At 55.6% G+C, this 19572-nt stretch overlaps 1 protein-coding gene across 6 annotated transcripts in view; it reads right to left on the bottom strand.

The window, feature by feature from the left end:
• Positions 1-19572, bottom strand: part of TSPAN11 (tetraspanin 11) — a 65745-nt gene that overhangs the window by 21240 nt on the left and 24933 nt on the right. For 5 of the 6 annotated variants that reach the window (XM_032647070.1, XM_032647071.1, XM_032647069.1 and 2 more), the window contains 2 exons: positions 16897-16991; positions 5274-5465 (listed from right to left, as the gene is read on the bottom strand). In XM_032647070.1, the coding sequence (XP_032502961.1) occupies positions 5274-5465; positions 16897-16980 (276 nt within the window). In that variant the 5' untranslated portion in view covers positions 16981-16991. The remainder of the gene's footprint in view (positions 1-5273; positions 5466-16896; positions 16992-19572) is intronic. The other variant, XM_032647074.1, reaches the window with a different exon arrangement.

The raw sequence follows: 19572 nt of genomic DNA, 5'->3' as shown, positions 1-19572 counted from the left end.
TCTGCGGCTGAGAAGAGGGTGGGGAGTTCACTCATCAGCCACCTGGCAGCCCTTTCTGCGCAGCCCCTGAACCAAGTAAGGCCAGCAAGAAGGAGGCTGAGGGGAAGGATCTGCGGGGCCTTGAGAGGAAGGGGCCACATCCACCAGGCAGCCGCGTGCAGCCCAGGGCCTCTCCCGCCTAGGTGCGCCAGGCGCCTGCTGGGAGAGCGGGCTGCGTGACTGCGGGGGCTCTCGTGCAGCATCTCCAGGACGGCTCTTGAGGTTATCTGTACCTGCTTCCCCAGGACCCTGGTGAGGGTCCTCCTGCCCACGCCAAGCGGATGAGGAGAGGCCCTCTCCTTCCGATGGGGCGGAGCTGGGGTTCCCCAGGCCTTGGCTGCAGGACCCATTCCTTTGACGCACGTGGGCAGTGACTCAAAGGTCAGAGTACCACCAACAGACGAGGATGTGACCAGCCGGCTGGGTGGCTGGTAGGGCCCTGGCAAAGTAACATGTGGGTGAGGAACCAGCCCGGGGAGGACACGGTCCAAGGCCTGGGCGAGGGGACCCGGGCACCCTCCACGCCGCCTGCATCCCCTGCCTCTACACAGTGTCCCAGCAAGTTGTGAGGACCCTGGGAGTCACGGGCCTAAGAATAACTCCGTTTATTTAAGCTTCTTCTCAAAGGAGCTGGTGACGGTGATGCAAGTACTAATTATAGCCACACTTTATGATCTTTATATAATGTGGTGACTCGTCTCCTAAGAGCTAAAATACTGCCTCGTTCCCCTCCGCACTCCTCGCCCCTGAATGGGGATGGGGATACCACGGTGGCCGGGCGTGGCCGGGTGACTTCCCAGAGGTCCCGGAGCAGGCCAGGCAGGATGCACTACGAACCGCTTTTCAGCCGCAGTCCTTCCTCCTTTGGTTATCCAAGTCTGGATGTATCTGATGGAAGTGTTGCAACTTGGGGGCCCCTCATTTTCAGAAACTGTTTCTACAACTCCCTCCTTTGAGTCCATCCCCTAAATAGAAAAGAACCCCTGACAAAGACCAGTGGAGCCTGAACCATCTATCCTAATCTTCATTTGGCTGAAGATACAAAAGTGTTCAGAGCCCATATTCCAAACGCTACAAATATCCCTTTCTTTGGATCAGGGTGACATCTGTGCTGGTCATCGGCCTTGGGCTGAGATGGCCTGAATTATCTGGCTCTCTCATGCAGCCTCGGCTAAAAAAGAAGATCTGGTGTGAATAATTTAAACCCTGTTCCCTTTCCCCCTTGCAGATTTCTGGCTCCGCGCTGGTCATCATTTCAGCACCGGCGAGGATGTGCTATTCCTGTCCCCGATGAACATTTGCTTCTTGAGAAAGTGAGTCTGAGGGGCTGCAGATGTGCTGGGGGAGGGGCTCGGGCCAGGACGGACTCGCCCCGGGCCGAGGGAGCTGGACCGCCCTCACCAGGCAGGGAACTTTTGATGTCAAGCCCCTCCCTCCTCCTAATCCAAGGTGGATGCCCATCATTCAGATGCCTGGTCTTTCATCGTCCCCTTTCCTCTTTAGGGAGAGTTTTGTATAGAGCTACCCTCACTGCATTTGTCCATTTAGCTGATTAAAGATTTCAAAAGGAAGTTAGACACGAAGGGGGAAGAAAGAAACGAGACCAGGAAGGAAGAAGCTCCAGGAACCACAGAACACTTTTAGACTGACTTAAGTATCCCTTTTGCCTGTAAATGGGAGCATGGGTTTTAAAATTCCTACTTTGTGTTAACCCAAGAGAAGTCTTCCAGCCGTCTTCCTGGCTTAAACATTCGAATACTCAGTAATTCAGAGGCCAATGGGCCAGGGTGTGGGTTCCTCAGGACCCGCCCCCTCACCTGTGCTCTGTCCTTGGACCTGGTCTGTCTGGTTCTTTCAGGGGTCGGGCGGGGAAAAGCAAAGGAAGAAGATGCGAGGCTTCGAGGTTTGCTGTCTGTCAGCTCTCATCCCCACGCTGCTGGCGGTGGGTGGCTGTATGTGTGTGTCCACACACGCACTTTTTCCTGACCTCACTTTCAAGTTGGCGCCTCTCTGATGTGTCTGTTAGTGATGTCGGGGCAGAGAACTCACCAGTTCTGGGCGGGATAGAAGTGAACGCGGGCAGGAGGGTCAAGTGGGGCTGGGAAGAAGGGCGGCATCTCACACCTGCCTGTCCAGCAGCCCCTGCGCCCCCCAGCCCTGCCTCCAGGCCCAGGGAGACAAGCAGGCCCACCTGTTTGTTGACCCTCTGAAGTTCAGAAGCCTGGAGCAAGAGGTGTGCTCCCGGCCCACAGGCCAGACCGAGCCCCTGGGCTTCCTAAGTCTTCGCACGGTCTCTGCCCGGCCCCGGGCACAGGGGTGGTCCCCAGGCCAAGTGACGGTCAGGCTGCGACTGCAGAGGCTGGAGACGTGTTTTCATAATGGCTTGGCCTGGATGGCGCAACATGTCTCGCGGATGGATCGTGTAGGAAGGGGAGGCTGGGCGGGCAGACAGCGGCCAATTACAGACCCCTAGGCTCTCCTCTGGTCTCTGAGACGCCAAGGGGAAAAGAGCTTATGGTTTGACAGCCTCCAAAAAGGCCACTGACGCTGAGTGCCCCCATTAACATCTGGGTGACCCCCACTCTCCCCGGGGTCCTGCAGCCCCTTGGATGGAGTGTTGGACTCGATGGCCCTTGGGTTCCCTTCTAGCCTGGATGAGTTCTGACCGTGCACAGTTATTTCTGCACTATAATGAGGGCAAGGGCTTCTAGGGTTCCACCCCACCCCGTCTCCTGCCCTGGGGCCTAGCTGGGCCCCGCGGGAGTCACTCTTGCACCCCCAGACTTCTGAGGACAGCTGCTCTGCGCAGGTGTCCACAGACTCGGGAGACGGTGTCTCTGCACTCGCTGTCCCGCTCGGCTTCCCTCCATCACGCTTGGGCTCCCCAGGTGACGCGGAGGTGATTCTAACAGCAGCATCACTAGGCAGCCGCGGCCCTCGCTGGCCCCGTGTCTCCCAGGCCAGCTTTCTCACCTGGGGGTGAATGGCACCTTCTAGAGGCTGTGCTGAGCGGCGGGTGGGAGCAGGGGCCCGGGGACGGCCACCCGCCAGCAGTGTGACCCAGACCTGATGGCTTAACCTCTCTAACCCCACCTTCCTCGCCTCCAAAACGTGGGGCTGGCATGAGGATCAAAGGAACTAAGACGCCTGAGCGTTTAGAAGGGCCTGGCACACAGAGGTTACGACGCTTGTGACTCTGCAGGGCTGCTTTTAGAGGAAGGGGGCGCTCCGTGATCCAAGCCCATTGTGTTCTAATTGCACCCCGGTGGAAAGCAGGGGGCTGTCTCCCAGGCTGCAGGGGACCACGGGCCACAGGACTCCTTTAGAACCAAGAGGGAGGGCTCTGGGTGGGAAGGAGGGCCGGCAGCTTGCCTCCCAGGCCAGAGGGCTCAGCCCGAGACCAGAGGCCAAGGTGAAGGCCCTGCTTCCCGCAAGACCAGGGCTGAGCAGGGCAAAGGGGGTCACGGATGATGCAGGGGACGGGCTCTCTCTGGGCCCAGGAGCCCCGGTCCCTGTAAGCCTCAGTCCCAGAGGGCTGGACCTCTCTGCCCCTCACCACCAGCTACACCACAGGCCCGGTCCCTCAGTCATGTCTCGTGTCCTCATCCAGCTCACACGGGTCCGATCAAGGGTGCCAGCAGGCTCACCAGGACTCAGGAGTTGGGGACGGTTGACAGGGACAGGCTGGCTCAGGGCACCCCTGTCCCACGGCTGGAAGGACAGCTCAAGTCAAAGCCACGCTCTGGTGGCTGGTCCCCGTGGGCCTTCACCCTCCCACCATCCACGCGGCCCGCACCCTGCTCTGGGCGACCCTCAGCAGAGCTAAGGACTTTTGCTAGGCAGGGGAGGGCTGTCCCGCTGAGCCTGGGTGCAGGTGCTGCTGCCTCCAGAGCGAAAAGCTAGGTCACGGCTGGCGCAAGAGGCGGCGGGGCTCGGACCCTCCTCTCTCTGGTCAGACGCGGGGGGCCGAGGCTGCCACGTCAGTGACGGGCACGGGAAGCAGGGCAGGGAGGGCATAGCCCTCAAGGCTTCTTCCTGCAGCCTTTTCAGGCTCAGGCTGATTGACTCCAGCCCCGGCCCTTCCTTTCTGAGTCCAGATGTTTTGTAGCCTACCCTGACCGCACTGGGCTTGTCGCTGGGGAGATGAAGGGGGAGATGCCACCCGGGCCCCAGGGAGCCTGCCCTGGCAACAGGTGCCCAGGAGGGAGGGAGGGTCTGGGAGTCCTGAGCGGGACTCCAGCTTCTGCCCCCTCGAGTGCAGCCCTTCCTTTCCTGACACTTGGAGCCAGAGGTGGGGTGCAGGTGTCCTCTCAGCTTTCCAGGGGGGCATCCGACACGGAGCCTGTGCTGCCCACCTCACCCATGAAACACCTGCCCAAACAATCACACCTGAGTCTGATCGAGCTTCTACACCCAACTACGAGCACATCATCAGCAAGGCATCAGAAAGCCCAGACTGGGAGAGAGTAAAGCACAAATGACCTGGTTCCTTCAACAGGTAAATTGCAAGGGAAAAAAACAGAGAGAGATTGATGGGGAGCTTAGAGACCAGAAGTGACTTGGGAGACAAATCAACCAACTCTAATACACAGACCTTACAAATTTAGATTTTGATTCAAATAAACTGCAAAAAAAAAAAAAAAAAAAAGAACAGCTTATGGGTCAATTGGGGAAATTTGGAATTGCCTGGTTATTTCATGATATCAAGGAATGACTGTTGTTTTTAGGTGTGATAATGGTCTTGTCATTACCTCTTCTAAAAAAAAGCATCCTTACGTCTTTGAGGTACACCCTGAAATTTTTACAGGTGACATGATATCTGGGGTCTTGGGTGGGGCGGGGAGCGGGGGAGGGTGCAGATGGACAGGATCGGCTCTGAGATGGTGGCAGTGAGTCTGGGTGATGACCTGGAGCTTCATTGTAACATTCTTTTCATTTTTGCCTATTTTTGAAAATCACCATGATAAAATCTGGACAGAGGAAGAGGAGGAAGGGGGGAGGAGGAGAAAAAAGGGGAGGAGCAGTGCTGCCACCACCTCCAAGATGCCCTCCTGGCTTAGGTCCCAAGCACCTGGAGACCATGGCAGCCTTCCCGAGGCCTCCAAGACCAAGGCCAGTGTCACTGGGTGGGGCTCTCAGAGCGGAGCCTGGTCAGGGGGCCAGGCTCTCAGAAGCCCGGGGCAGGTGGCCCTCCCTCTACCCACGGCGCTGGGCAGGGCTGGGCAGACACTCACCGCAGAGAGGCAGCTCCTGTCCTCGCGGATGACGGCACTGAAGCCCAGGAAGCCGGTCACCATGACGAGCGTGCCCGCGAAGATGAGGATGTAGGCGGACGCGGCAAAGGTGCTGGAGGCCAGGACGCCGAGGTAGCCGCTCTTCTCCACCAGGGTCCAGACGCCCACGGCCATGACCGCGGCACCCCCCATCTGCGGGACACTGGGTCTGAGCACCCAACGCCTACGAGGCCCTTCTCGTGCATCATCTCATTTGGTCCTTTGAGAAGCCTGTGGGAAGTGTCTGGCTGCCCATTTTGTAGATGGGGAAACAGAGGCTTACCCATGGTCGAGGGGAGAGGCAGGGACAGAGTTTGGGTCCAGGTCTGACTCCCGGTCCCGTGCTTCCCACCACGATGCCCGTGCGTCGCCGTCATGAGGCAGGGACACTCCAGTTGTGGGGACCCCCTCCCGCCGTCCCCGCCCCCAACCCCGAGCGCTCCTCCCCGGCTTGCATCCCTGGCGGGCCACTTTCACAAGCCCCCTTCTCATCGCCTGTGGGGGAAGCGCGACTGGGCTTCTCATCTCTGCTCTACAGACAGAGGACGAGGCCAACAGAGGAAGGGGAGCTGCCCGAGGGCCGCCTCTGTGGGGCGACACAGGGCAGGGCCAGCCCCAGCTCAGAGCCCGGGTCTGCAGCTCAGCCGAGCTGCCCCCCCAAAGGAAGGGACACACGCTCCACAGGCTGGAGTCGCTCAGGGACGGCAGGACACTGAGCGGGGGGGAGGTGTCCTCTTCACTGACCGTCTGATCCCTTTCGGCCCTGATCCCAGGAAGGGACCCTGGGAAATACAGCTGCCCTGTTCCTTCTGCAGTGAGGCTGAATGACCCTTTTATGTGGCTGTGATCCTGGGCAAAGTATGTGTGTGTGTGTCCCCGAGGTGCCAGATGGTGAACAGCAGGGGTGTCGGCCCAGGGTTTGTGGGGGGGCAGGACCCCGGCACCTGTGACCAGATCTGCCACCTGCTACTGGGAAGGCAGATGTCCTCCAGCTTCCCTGCCTCATCTGAGGATGAGTTCTTCTCAGATGGGGGCTGCTGCTCCCTCAGGGGGTCCTGAGTGTGGGTGAAGGTGGGCAGCCCCAGTGGGCTCGGTCCCACTGCCCCGATGACTCTGTATAACCCGCCTGCTGTTCGCAGACCTCAGCGGGGCAGACGGAAGCTCCTTAGCAACGAGGCTGCACCAGGCGCCTCTTCGAGCTTCACAGTAGTTCAGGAGGCTTAGGGCTGGCAGGTGGGAGCAGGTGTTTTCTCTTTTGCATATGAAGAAATGGAGTCTGGAGAGAATAGAGCGTGCTCGAGAGGACACCCTCCTGCACACGCCCCCCCGCCCCCCCAGAAACCCACCCAGAGTTTCGAGATTGAGATGCAAACCCAGGTCTGCTGAGGGCCAGTGTGGGACTCTGTCCTGGGATCGCACACGCTGGGCTGGGCCTGCTCCCCTACTCACTCCTGCTTTTTAGATACATCTGTTTTCTTTTAAGGGGCGTTTCATCCCCCTTAGCACCTCTAGCGGGTAAGGGAACCAGGTGGAAGGACGTCGCACGGCTCCAAATGGGATTCACCTCCTTTGATTCCACGGCACATACATTTTTCCTCCCGTTTTAACATCTCCAAACAGACACATCTTATGGTTGATGGCATCTTACAACCACGCTTGGCCGCACTCTTGCCTTGCGGTACAGAAAACAATGGTGTATCTTACAAGTGATGGTATCTTAGGCTGGATGAAATCCTGGACTACAACAGGCTTTCTAATTCTCAGGAGCGTGGGCTACCTCTGGCCACATAACCTCCAAGACCAGTGAGGAATTTCCTCCGTCTGGGTCAACAGGATTGTGTCAAGTGAGGGTTTCCAGCAAAATATTCTGCACATAATCTTTCTGCCCCTACAGCATGCCCGGGAGGCTTGAGAGAGGGTCTCAGCTGTGCATAACTGGCTGTGTGACCTAAAGATGGTCCCTTAACCTCTCTGGGCCTCAGTTTCTTCATCTCTCAAACAAGGTGGACGTGTTAGGCCAGTGGTTCCCAACCTATAACCACCAAGGGCCCCTTTGATTACTTTTTCCCACGGGTCTTACGTTTTGAAGGGTTTCTGCCTATCAAACACAGTGCATTAAGTAATAGTTCATTTCTCATTTTTTATTAATCAAAGGCACGTGGTAGTACCAAGAAGAGATTCTGAGCGGCATGAAATAGTCAATGTGACCACACTGAGTGAATCTAACTTTTGACGCGTGTAGTGTCTTTACAGAAATAGGCACGTCATCCATTAGGCTTGTCAACCCCACAGGCTTAGCATCGGATCTGGAACCACCAAAGGGGTACGTGTGGACAGCACTGGGGACACCTAATCTGCTGGGGGACATGGAACCCACTGAGAATCTGATAAAAAGCTTGGGATGCTTTGCCCAGAGAAACGTCATCCACGTAAAATAATGCGCTCAGCTTCGGGGGCTGAGGCCTCATCTTGCATCTCACAATGACCCCGGTGTAGACGTCTCTGGGGCCCCCCCACCTTGCACCCTCTAAGGCAGTGCTTCTCTGCCGGGCCGCACCACCACCCAGAGACCTCCGCACATCACCAAGGTGACTGGATCTGTGGGGGTGGGATCAGGCCTGGATCCTTTACTAAGTTCCCAGGTGGTTCCAGTTGAGAACTACCGTGTAGTTTCCTAGTCAACAGGGGTCAGTCCTGTCCCCTCCCCCAGCAGGGTCCCAAGAACATCCTCCCCTGAGGCTGTGGCCTGGAGGCCCTTGGCCCAGCTCAGGACTGCCCCTCCCACCACTTCCCTGTCTGCATCAGGGTGTTTGCCTTTTTTTTTTTTTTTTTTTTTTTTTTTTAGCGGTACGCGGGCCTCTCACTGTTGTGGTCTCTCCCATTGCGGAGCACAGGCTCCAGACGCGCAGGCTCAGCGGCCATGGCTCACGGGCCCAGCCGCTCCGCGGCACGTGGGATCCTCCTGGACCAAGGCACGAACCTGTGTCCCCTGCATCGGCAGGCGGACTCTCAACCACTGCGCCACCAGGGAAGCCCAGGGTGTTTGCTTTGACAGGAGCTTTGGGGGAGAAGGGGGGTGACGAGGGGCAGTATTTTCAGTCCAAATGGAGGAAAGTTAAATTACGCAAGAAAGGAAGAAACTATGTGCTCCCAGGGGAGGGAGGGGTGCTGTGAGCAATGCAGCCACGGATAAGCACACTGACCCCCTAAGAGAGGAGCGTGTCCCGGTCACAGAAACGGCTGGGATCTGCAAAGCAGGCAGGGCTGCAGCTCAGCCAGGGTGGCAGCAGGGCCCTCGCCCACAGGGGAGGGTCTGGGCGGACACACCGTCCTGATTAAGGTCTGGAAAGCAACAAATTCACACTGGTCCTGATGTGCAGAAGAAATCAGGAGGCGAGTCCGAGTCAGTGGGGCCCCCAGACCTCCCCTGGGGTGTCACATAGCGTCTGCTGGGGACACCCAATGGGATTTGCCATCCGGGGCAAGAGAGTTTCAAGTCCTTCAGGGGGTGTCCTGCTTGGGACCCGGCTGGCTCTTTAGAAAACGATCTTTCCTGTGGACAGGAGAAGTCAAAGCTGCCCAACGTCGGCACGGATCGCCAGAGGGCGTCTTGGGAGGGAAGGGGTCAGTGGGCTTGGGTCCCAGCCCTGGCCGTGCCCCTGACTAAGTGTGTGACTGTGCAGACATTTCACCTCTGGAAGCCTCAGTTTCTTCATCTGTAAAATGGCCGGATGACAAGCTCGGAGGTCTTCCGCATGGGTGACATGTCCCCACGACCATCTGCCAATACAGATGCTCGTGGCTTTCGTCAAGCGGTTCAGAGATGCCGGGTCAGCAGAAAGAGCGGTGGAAGAGGCCCTGCGGAAGACCGACTGGGGCCGGAGCCAAATGACCCTGCTGAGCTGCGCACCGGCCATTTGCATAGAGTTGACTCAACAGTATCTGGCTCCTGACAGAAACTGGGTTGGATTTCTTTGGAATATTAAGTACATTTTTCAAAACCATAGCCTGTAGCCAGTCAGGCAGAAAGCCCTGCAGAGGGTGAAGCTGGCCTTCTTACCAACCAGGACACGGGCAGGCCGGGAGGGGCGGGCAGGTCACCCAGGCCGTGTAATTTTAGGAACGGCCCATTTATAGAGAAGAAACATGGCCAAAAAGTTTCCTGTCAGACCCAGGGGAAAGCAGGAGGGGTGCAAAAGTCATTGCAGGGTTTTCCTCTCCTCGTCAGCAGCTGAATGGCTTCTGGGCTGGGGTCGGGGAGGGGACCGGCCGGAGCAGCAGGCCCAGGACGCTGGGGCTGCCAACACGGGAGGACCCCGGGGCAGGAGTGCTCTCTGTCCGCAGTGCCGGGGCGCCCGTGGCACGGGGAGGGGGCGGAGGTCGCACAGGTGGTGGTGCAGTCCACTCCCCTAAGTGTTTGCTGGGGGCCTCCAGGTGCCAAGCACCACCTGGACTGGGAAGGACCGGGGGCTGGATGAGTGTTCACCCAGTTAGACCCACCCCTGTCCTCCGCGCCCCCCGCCCCCCCCCCCCAGTCTCATCCACGGCACCACGACGGCCCAGATCAGGACCCCCGTGGTCGCCACTCTGGACTTCTCACTCTCTTGCAGGGACAGCAAGGGCCAGTCTCCTCATCACACGGGCACATCTCATGGGACTTACTGAGGGTCGGGGCTGGGAGGGGACTCACATCACCTGTTCTCTTCCACACGCAGCTCAGAACCCGGAGGGATGCTGCCTGGCGCTGTCCCCGCCCCCCTCCCAGCAAATCAGCCTGTCCGCCCTACTCGTCCCCGCCCGCACGGGTTTCTGCAGTTACAGGCGTGGCGGCGTGTTTGCTGCACTCGGTACTTCGTCTGCCTCCCCCTCTGGATTCTTGGTTAAACCTCACTCATCTTAGCATCTGCGCAGAGCCCTCCACGTATGACAGATGCCCCGTAACTCCCCACGGAAGCAGGAGGGACAGAGGAAGGGGGCAGAGGAAAGAGTCAGGTCTAACCCTTTTATATTCCGGATGAAGAAACTGAGGCCCAGAGAACAGTGACTTTTCCAAGGACCCGTGACCGGCCGGGAGCCTAGAACTCAAGAAACCTGACGTCCACTTCATGCCCTCTTCACCCACTGGGCTGCGGGCACTCCCAGGCAAGCTGAGGGGTGTCTGGGCCGCAGCGGTGACGGCTCAGTGTGGCCGCCACAGGCTTCCTCCTGGACCGGTCTCCCCACCGTGGCCCTGGGCAGACCAGATGTGCATTCCCCCCGAGTAGGGGCCTGTCCCCCAGCAGAAGCTGAAGCACAGAGAGGCAGGATGCCCGGACACCACGGGGTCCTGCGACTTCACAGCACCTTGAGAAGGGACGCAGCAGAAACGCCAGCCACGGGGCCCCTCAGCTGTCCTTCCTCAGATGGTCTGTCCCAGGAGGTGGGCAGAGGCCACCATCAGTGGGATGGGGATGAACAGAGTGAAGGCTTCTCCCCTCGGCAGGGGGGTGAGCTGAGGCTATTCCCCACCAGGCCCTCCCCGGGGACCCTGGAGGGATGCTCTCAAGCCACTTCGCTGCCCTGGTCGGGCGAGTCCTGCGTCACCGCTGCCTCCTGTCTTGGTCCGTGTCCCCCTAAGGGACCCCAGGGATCCCCTGGAGTCTGAGCCCCACTGGCCCCTGAGGGAGGTGCTGACACTGCAGCCAGCGCCCCGGGCAGGACAGAGCTTCCGGAGGCAAGGCAACCCCAGGCAAGGGAGCCGCTGCTTCCCTGGCTCTCCCACAGCCTGCGTAGCTCCTGGGAGGTTGGAAAAGTTTTGATTATTAACACTGCCGAGGAGCTAATTAAAATAATACATTAGAGAACAACATTGCAGGGGTGATGGGAGCTGTAGGGACCCGTGTAGGAAATGGGAGGGGGAGGTAAAGCATTTCCTAGGCGGCTGCATAGGAAGCTTGGGTCACACTTTCTACTTTAGGGTCATGAAAACTCTGGCATTTTTGGTTCCTGACCCAGAGCTGTATCCAAGGGAGCCGCCCCTGCCCAGTGAGATGGTCATGTTCAACTCTGCATTAGGCGAACTGCATGGTGGGGGTGGGGTGGGAGTCAGGGGCAGGGCGATGGTGAAGGATGGGGGGCAGGCATGGGTTGAGTAGGGGGTAGGGGTCCAGAGGTGGGGCAGAGCTTAGATACAGGATGCGGGCGTGTATTGCGATGCTGTACTTCAGTTCTGCTTATAATCTTCATGCGCTGTGTGTCTGAACTGTCCACACCATCAAAACGTCCTAATCCAGGTTCAACCCTGACTCCTGGAGACATTTGGGAGTCCAAGTAGGCATCAGAGTGGGGGGTCTAAGGCTGTGGGTACGAGTCAGTGGTCTATGGAGATGGGAAGGGCAGCAGACGCAGAGTCAGAAAACCCAGACTTGACCTAGAACTCTGCCAGTCATCTCAGCTGAAGTTTTATCATCTACAGAATGGGAGTGAAGATAATGATAGAGTGCTCGTAGAATCATTTTGGATTGTAAGGTGGTTTATAACCCTCACACAGTGCTATGGTGGCAGCTGGTGGAGACTTGGTTTAAAGTCTCACCAAGACCTTGCACTGCATGACCGGCACCTGAATCCTGCCCACCTGGGGGTGGAGGGGGTGCTGTTTCCCCCCATCTCCCTGCTCTGGGTGTTTCAAACTTTGGGATGTAACCATTTAGGGCTGTGAGCTAAACTCGGTGTGTGGTAACCTGTGCTAAAAAACAAAACAAAACAAAACCACCACGCTATAGAGGAGAAAGCATCGGAGGGCACTGCACACGGTAAGGGTAAGCTTAGCCTCGTGAATGGTGCTTCACGAGCAATTCTTATGCTTCCATGAATTTCTTATATGGGTCACGTGATCCCCAAAGCCGCCGAGCCAGAGCTATGGACGTAGGAAGCGGTTAGAGATGAGGTGTGCCCCTCAGTCTAATCATGATAGCATAGCTATGCGTAACAGCTAAGCACCAGGTAGGTGTGTGCCAGACGCTGTGCGAAATGTTTCCCTCAATATTCATCTTTAATTCTTACAGGTGCTGATATTCCCGTTTAACGTAGGAAAAACGTGAAGCTCAGTGAGATTAAGTGATCTGCCTAATGCTTTAGTCTGCTCAAGGTTGCCCTAATAAAACGCCATAGCAGAGCTTAAACAACAGAAATTTATTTCTATTTCTCACGGTTCTGGAGGCTGGAAGTCCTCCAAATAAGGTGCTGGCTGATTCAGTTTTGGTGAGGACCTTCTTTGCTTACAGACGACGGCTGTCTCCTCACTGTGTCCTCATGGCCTTTCCTCTGGGCAGGCTTAGAGAGACAGCTCTCTTCCTCTACTTGTAAGGCCGATCCCATCGGATTAGGACCTCACCCTTGTGACTTCATTTAACCTTAATTACCTTCTCAACGCCCTGTCTCCAAATACAGTCACATTGAGGGTTAGGGCTTCAATCCCTATGGGTCACAGTTCAGTCCGCAGCACCTAATCTTCCACGGCAAATAGACAATGGGGTCCCAATTTGAGCCTGAACTTGAGCCCAAGTTTTCCCGGCACCTGGGACACTGGGAAAACGCAGGACTCAGAGCTGGAGGCAGCAGGTTACGTCAGAGCTGACGGCCAGGCACACCGGCTTAGGGGTCAGAGAGAGGGGCCCCCAGCTCCGGGGCTTCGGGCAGACTGCTTCCACCTTGGTAACATAGGGCTCTCGCAGAGCCGCTCACAGCCTCGGGGCGCTGGGAGGATGCGCGTGGACGCACAGCCCAGGGAAGGCCTACAACAGAAGCTCCGTGGATGCTGGGAGCTTTGTCCGCGGACGGATTCCAAGCGTCCACAACAGGGCTTGGCACTTAGCACGTGCTTAATAAATGCCATGGAATAGATTTTCCATTATCACTGACCAGAGTACCTGGATGTTAGCACCAGCTTTCCTTATCACCACGACAAGACCTTGGGCAGGATTCTGAACTGGGTGTACCTGCTCCCTGTCTGTAACATGAGGATAACAGTGATACAGCCGCCAGGGTTGACCTGTGGATCACAGGGGATAATCCACGGAAGGTCGTTATCCAGCAGTACCTCTCAGATGCTAGGCATCGTAACCCCGGTCTCTCCTGGTTTAGACAGGGCAAACGGGGACACTGCGGACCCTGGACGCACCCCTGATATCTGGGACTCCCGCATCTCTCTCTTGCCTGAATTCTCAGCCCCCATGCTCTCCCTGGGATTCTCACCCAGTCCCGTGGCTGCAACCACCATGGGGTGGAGACGATGCCCATCTGAGACCCAGACCCCTGACCTGACTTCTCTCACTGGGCATCTCTGCGCAGACGGTCTCCTGGCAACTCAAACGCACCATGCCAACGTCTGACCTCGCCATCTGACCCCACGCTGCTTGCCTTCCTGGGCTCCCACTGCGGGGATGGACTTACATATCCTAGACACCTCTGCCCTCTCAACAGCATCTGATTAATGACCAAATCTTGTCAATTTTGTTTCCTAAAACCCTTGACTCTCCCCAAGTATTTGATGCTCGCTGTCACCCCCTCGATGCAGGTCACCACCATCTGTTGTCCTGATCAGGGGAAAGCCTAGAAGGAATGTCCACAGTGGTCATTTCTGGGTAGACAGTATTATGGGTTGAACTGTGTCCCCAGGAAGATTTGTTAAAGTCCTAACCCCAGTACCTGTGAATGTGACCTTATTTGGAAATAGGATCTTTGCAGATGTAAGTAATTAGGGTATAGTCATTAGGATGGGCCCTAATCCTGTATGAGTGGGTCCTTACAAGAAGAAAATACTGTGTAAGGACAGAGACACACAGGAAGGACAGCACGTGATGACTGAGGCAGGGCCTGGAAAGATGCAGTCGAAAGCCAAGGACTCCACGATGCCCGCCCCCACCAGGCGCTTGCAAGAGGCAAGGAAGGTCCTACCTAGAGTCTCAGAGGGAGCACGGCCCTGCTGACACTCATTTCGGACTTGACTTTGGCCTCCAGAGCTGTGAGACAATCAATTTCTGTTGTCTTAAGCAACTCAATTTATGCTCCTTTGTTACAGCCCCCCAGGAGCCTAATACCCTGAGATATGGGCCATTTTTTTCCTTACTTATAGTTTTTAGTATTTTATCGATTATTAGTGGATACATAAGACTTTATGAGCTGGAAAAGCACACTTATTACAGTAAGTCCCCGACATATAAACCTTCCAGGTGCAAGCTTTCAAAGATGCAAACGTGCATCTGGTTCCAGCAAAGGAACCAGAACCTGCGCCGTCAGCGTCAGGCGTGAGTGACACTGCAGCTTCCTCCGTCTCCTGTTGCTGGCGACCCTTCAGCTCTACCATCTCCCACCTCCTCTCCCTCCTCCAGTCAGTAACTCTTCCTGCCTGTTCACTCGATGGCAGCCCCCGTGTGCCAGCTGTTGTACTGGTGCTACTGTACTTTTCAAGGTACCGTACCGTAAGATTAAAAATGTTTTTTTTTATTTTCTGTGTTTGTTTTTTATGTATTACTTGTGTGAAAAGTGTTATAAACCTATCACAATACAGTACTATAGAGCGGATTGTGTTGGGCACCTAGGCTAACTCTGTTGGACTTACGAACAAACTGGACTTATGAATGCACTCTCGGAACGGAACTCGTTCGTATGTAAGGGACATACTGTATTTTTTAAAAAAATCCTCACTCAGCGAGAATCTTAAACACCCCACCGGATTTCTCTCTGAGAATCAAAACTATCTACGCCCACACAATGACCTGATCATATCACTGTGGCTTTATTATTCCACTGTCTTCGTCCACACAACTTCCCTGTTCCAGGAAACGCTCGCCCAGGAAGGGAAAAGTTGCAAATAAAACAAGTTCATTGTTCGTTTCGGGAACTTCGCAAAAAGCATTTAAGCAAACGGCAGATTGTTTAACTTCTGAATAGATGGCATTGTGTGTCCCCTCTCCAAGACGCTTCTAAACCCTTGCCTTGCTGTATGTACCAATCCTTAACTACTATACCATGATCCTTCCCAGTATTAAGCAATTTCATTAATCTTAGTGGAAGACTCCGGAAAGGCCCAGCTTTGCCTCTGCCTTTCTGAGAGGCTTCCGAGAGCGCATCCTTTGCCATGGCAACAAGGAGACTCAGCCCTGCCTTACGAGCAGGTTGACCTGCTGGCTTTTTCGGGCCTTCTACAGCTAATATACCCAAAAGACTGCATTTATTGAATGCCTTCTGTGTGCAGAGACGGAATTAAGCGTTTCACATACACCATTTCAGGGCGTCTGTGAAATACACTACTAACAGATAAACTGAGGGACTTCCCCGGTGTCGCAGTGGTTAAGAATCCACCTGCCAATGCAGGGGACATGGGTGCGAGCCCCGGTCCGGGAAGATCCCACATGCCGCGGAGCAACTAAACCCGTGCGCCATAACTACTGAGCCTGCTCTCTAGAGCCCGTGAGCCACGACTGCTGAGCCCGCAAACCACAGCTACTGAAGCCCGCGCACCTAGAGCCCGTGCTCCGCAGCAAGAGAAGCCACCGCGATGAGAAGCCCGCGCACCGCAACGAAGAGTAACCCACGCTCGCCGCGACTAGAGAAAGCCCGCACGCACCAACGAAGACCCGACGCAGCCATAAATAAATTAATTAATTAATCAAAAAAAAGATAAACTGAGGCACATTAAAAATGTTAAGTTGATTTGAACAAAACTCGATTTGAATCAGACAGCATCCCATCTAGCGGATGCAAAGGAGCTCCGAGAGCCACATACAGAACGAAAGACTTCTAGGCAGAAGGGCTGGGAACAAGGAAGTTATAGTAGGCAAAACAGCGGGTTGGTCATTGCCAAGTAGCTTTCGTTTAACTGGAGACACAGGCTCAGCCAGCGTAGGTGAGTTGCCTACGGCACAGCCTGTCTGCTGACGGCAACGCCTGCACCGTTAGCCCCCTTCCGCCTCTGCTGACGGCAACGCCTGCACCGTTAGCCCCCTTACGCCTCTCCAGACACATTCCAGTGTCTGGCTCTTTTGGGACCTGGTGGTATTCTGCTACAATTATCCGGATAATTGCCTCAAGTGGACAGACTCCTTTCTTCCTGGATGACCTATAGCCCGGGTGGTTTCCCCGGCGGGGAGTCGCTACAGAGACCATTCCCAATGCACAGACGCAGCCCTGGGCCCCCCAGGACTTATGTTTCTCTGCCTCGGGCCTGGAGAATGCGAATCATGAAAGGCAAATGGGCTTCGGAGGAAAACAAGCAGTATTTGAGGCCGTCATATTTCCCACCAGGCACTGGAGCCGCAAGTTAGCAGGGGAGGGAGAGCCAGACCTTGTGGACTGAGGCCGGGACGCAAGCTCATTGCGATGCCCGGTTGCTGTGCGGTACGGACTCCACGCCAACCTGCAAGCCGAGTCTTAGGTTCCCCCTCAGTAGCAAATGTACACGTTTACTTTCAAGTAGGCAGAATTAGCCCATGGGTGGTCTTTGATTTGGAATAAATCAGCTCCAGAGCGATGACTCAAAAAAAGCAAAGACGGCTTGACTCACACGGTGCTGGAGAAGCGGGTGGCATGTGCCGGGTTCACTTACCCAGAAGAAGAAGTTAAAGACAGCGAGTAAATACTTCAAGTAGACGGTCAGCCAGTCGTCCTGATCGACCTTGTAATGGGCCATGGTTGCTGGGCCTGCAAAGAAGACACACGTGTGACCAGGGATCCACGGAGGCGGCCTCGCCCGCCCAGAGCCAGGCGAGGTTCCCTTCAAAGGGCATCCTAGCCTGTCTGGCCAGGGACTCTCAGACTGGGGGTGTGCAGCCCCAAGCAAAGAGTAGAGAAACGCCAAGGTCATTGGACACAAAATGGAGGTGAACCACGCAGAATTTTCTAGCGCTGTGGATCTTGGTTTGGCCCTTCTGATGCAGGACTAACCTGCAAGTCTTCCTACAGACTTTGCACTGTGCTGTGTTCTTATTCTCCCCCCGTCTTAGCAGGATGGCAGGACACAAGTTCACCTGTCCTGCACACACACACACACACACACACACACACACTCGGCGTGCCTGCCTTGCGGTGGAATCCTGTATCATTCGAACAGGACCTCTGCATGCGCAGGTGAGGCACGAGCCCCAAATCAGAGCATCTGTGCTGGAAAGGACCTCGATGATCCCCAGGCCACCCCAGCACCTCGACTTTCCGAAGGAGGAAGCAGGTCGGTAGACCGAGTGGTTTGGCAGTAGGATGACAAGATCTGGAGTCTGGCTCCCTGGGTTTAAACCCTGATCTGTCACAAGGTATGTGAGAATGTGGGTAGTTACGTAACCTCTCGTCCTCGTGTCCTCCTCTGTACTGGAGAGAATAATGATGCCCATGTGGCAGGGTTGTCTTGCGGATGAAATGGGATGATCTACGTGAGGTGTTGACCACAGTCCCTGGCACGGAGTGAGTGCTCTGTACTGTCGGCTATTAATATTACATGTGGCAAGCCCTAAAATTCCTAGCCTTTGCCCCAGAACCATGCTCCTTCCCCTTGTCCCGATGCCCGCTGGTGGGCTCTCTGGGAACCGTGGCGTCAGTGGGATGAGAAGATGGGGGTTCGTGTGCCCGGTGATCCTGTTTGCATCTAAATCCCAAAGCAGCCTCCGAGATCTCTCCTTGGGCTTCTCTCATTCCCTGGGCTCCCACACACACACGCTCTGACACTCAGAGCGTAGCTGCTCCTTGAGGAACCGTCCCCTTTAGGGGGACCTCTTTTATTCCAGACCCAGAGCAAAAAGGCCTTGGTTCTGCCCACCTCCATCTCCCTCTCCTTCATTCCCACCAGTGTCTGCTTGGGCGCCCCCCGCACTGCCCTGCCCCGCCTCTCCACGGCTGGTGCCGGCCGGGCCCAGATTACTTCCCCTGGAGCCACCGTGCTGAGTTTTATTTCAAGCTCATGGGCTCCTGAGACAGGGCGAGAGGAAGACAGAAAAGAAGAGGTGGCTGTCTTATTTGGGATTTCTATTTGCAGACCTTGAAGAAGGTAATTTAAGACTTTGTCTTCTTGGTAAAAAAAGACAAAACCCATTTTTCTCCGATTTAGTCTGAGAGGTAGGGTGGTGGAAAAAATACAGAAGGAGAAAAAAGGAAGCCCTATAAAAAAGTGTAAAAAGTGGTGCTAGATGGGGTCAGCCAGGCGACTGGACCGGGAGCTATTACACGGTCACTGTGCACGAGGTCCTGACGAGGGACCCTCTGGGCCACCAGGGCCATTGGTAAACTGACCGCCTGTTTGGGGCCCAGCCCCTCCTGTCTGCATTCTCTTCTCCCTTTGCCTGGCCCTCCCCTCCAGCCGGGGCCCACTGGACTCATGCACTAGAACCTTCTCTAGACCTGCAGACCAAGGGGTCAGGACCCTCTGAAGGAAACTGTATTTTTAAAAGAGTTCAGGCAGATGACAGGATTTAACAAAAGAAACATATTTCTAATGGTAAAGTTTCGGCCCTGAGGGGTAGAGAAGACAGAAGCCCACGGTGCTGTGGAATGTCAGGATCAGCAAAAACCTCTGGACTCACTTAATCCAACCTTCTGCAGAAGGAATGAGGAAATTAATACATGTCTGAGTTAAGACTCATTTTCAAATGACCTCTCTCAAGTCACATGGCTAATGGTTGCCTAAGCCCCTGTTCTGTGCTCCTTACACAGGACCCTACCAAACGTGGGGCCCTATGCTAGGGCTGGCAGAGGCCCCCAAAGAAGTGTCAGAACCAGCTTGGAGCCAGATGCCTGGATGTGAAACCCAGCCTTGTCATTTCCCGGCTGTGTGACCTTGGGCAAGTTACTTAATTTCTCTGTGCAGCTAACTTACTGAGCACTTATTATGTGCCAAGCCCAGGATTAAGTGCTTTACACGGGCGGGCGATCTTGTTCCAGCTTCCCAACAGCCCTATGAAGTAGGGTTATTCCCATTCCTTTTGCAAGATAAGGAAACTGAAGCTCCGACAGGTTAAATAAGCTGTCCAAGTCACAGAGCAAGTACGTGGCAAAGCCCGAACAGAACAAGGAGCTTCTGACTCAGCCCAAGCTCTTACCCACCATGCAGTGCTCTCAGGACCAGAGCTGGCAGGCGGAGGGAGCAAGGAGGACCGAGGTTGCTGACTTCCTTAATACCTGTTCTCCCCTCTAGATTAGGACAAGAATCCCCCATTTTAGTTGGGTACTTGGCCCCCTGGAGCAGACGACACTTCCCAGCCTCTCTTCCTACTGGGTACAGCCAGGATTAACTGCTCGC

This window comes from Phocoena sinus, chromosome 10 (genome assembly GCF_008692025.1).
Source record: "Phocoena sinus isolate mPhoSin1 chromosome 10, mPhoSin1.pri, whole genome shotgun sequence".
Lineage (NCBI taxonomy): Eukaryota > Metazoa > Chordata > Mammalia > Artiodactyla > Phocoenidae > Phocoena > Phocoena sinus.
This window is presented reverse-complemented; position numbering and strand designations above follow the sequence as displayed.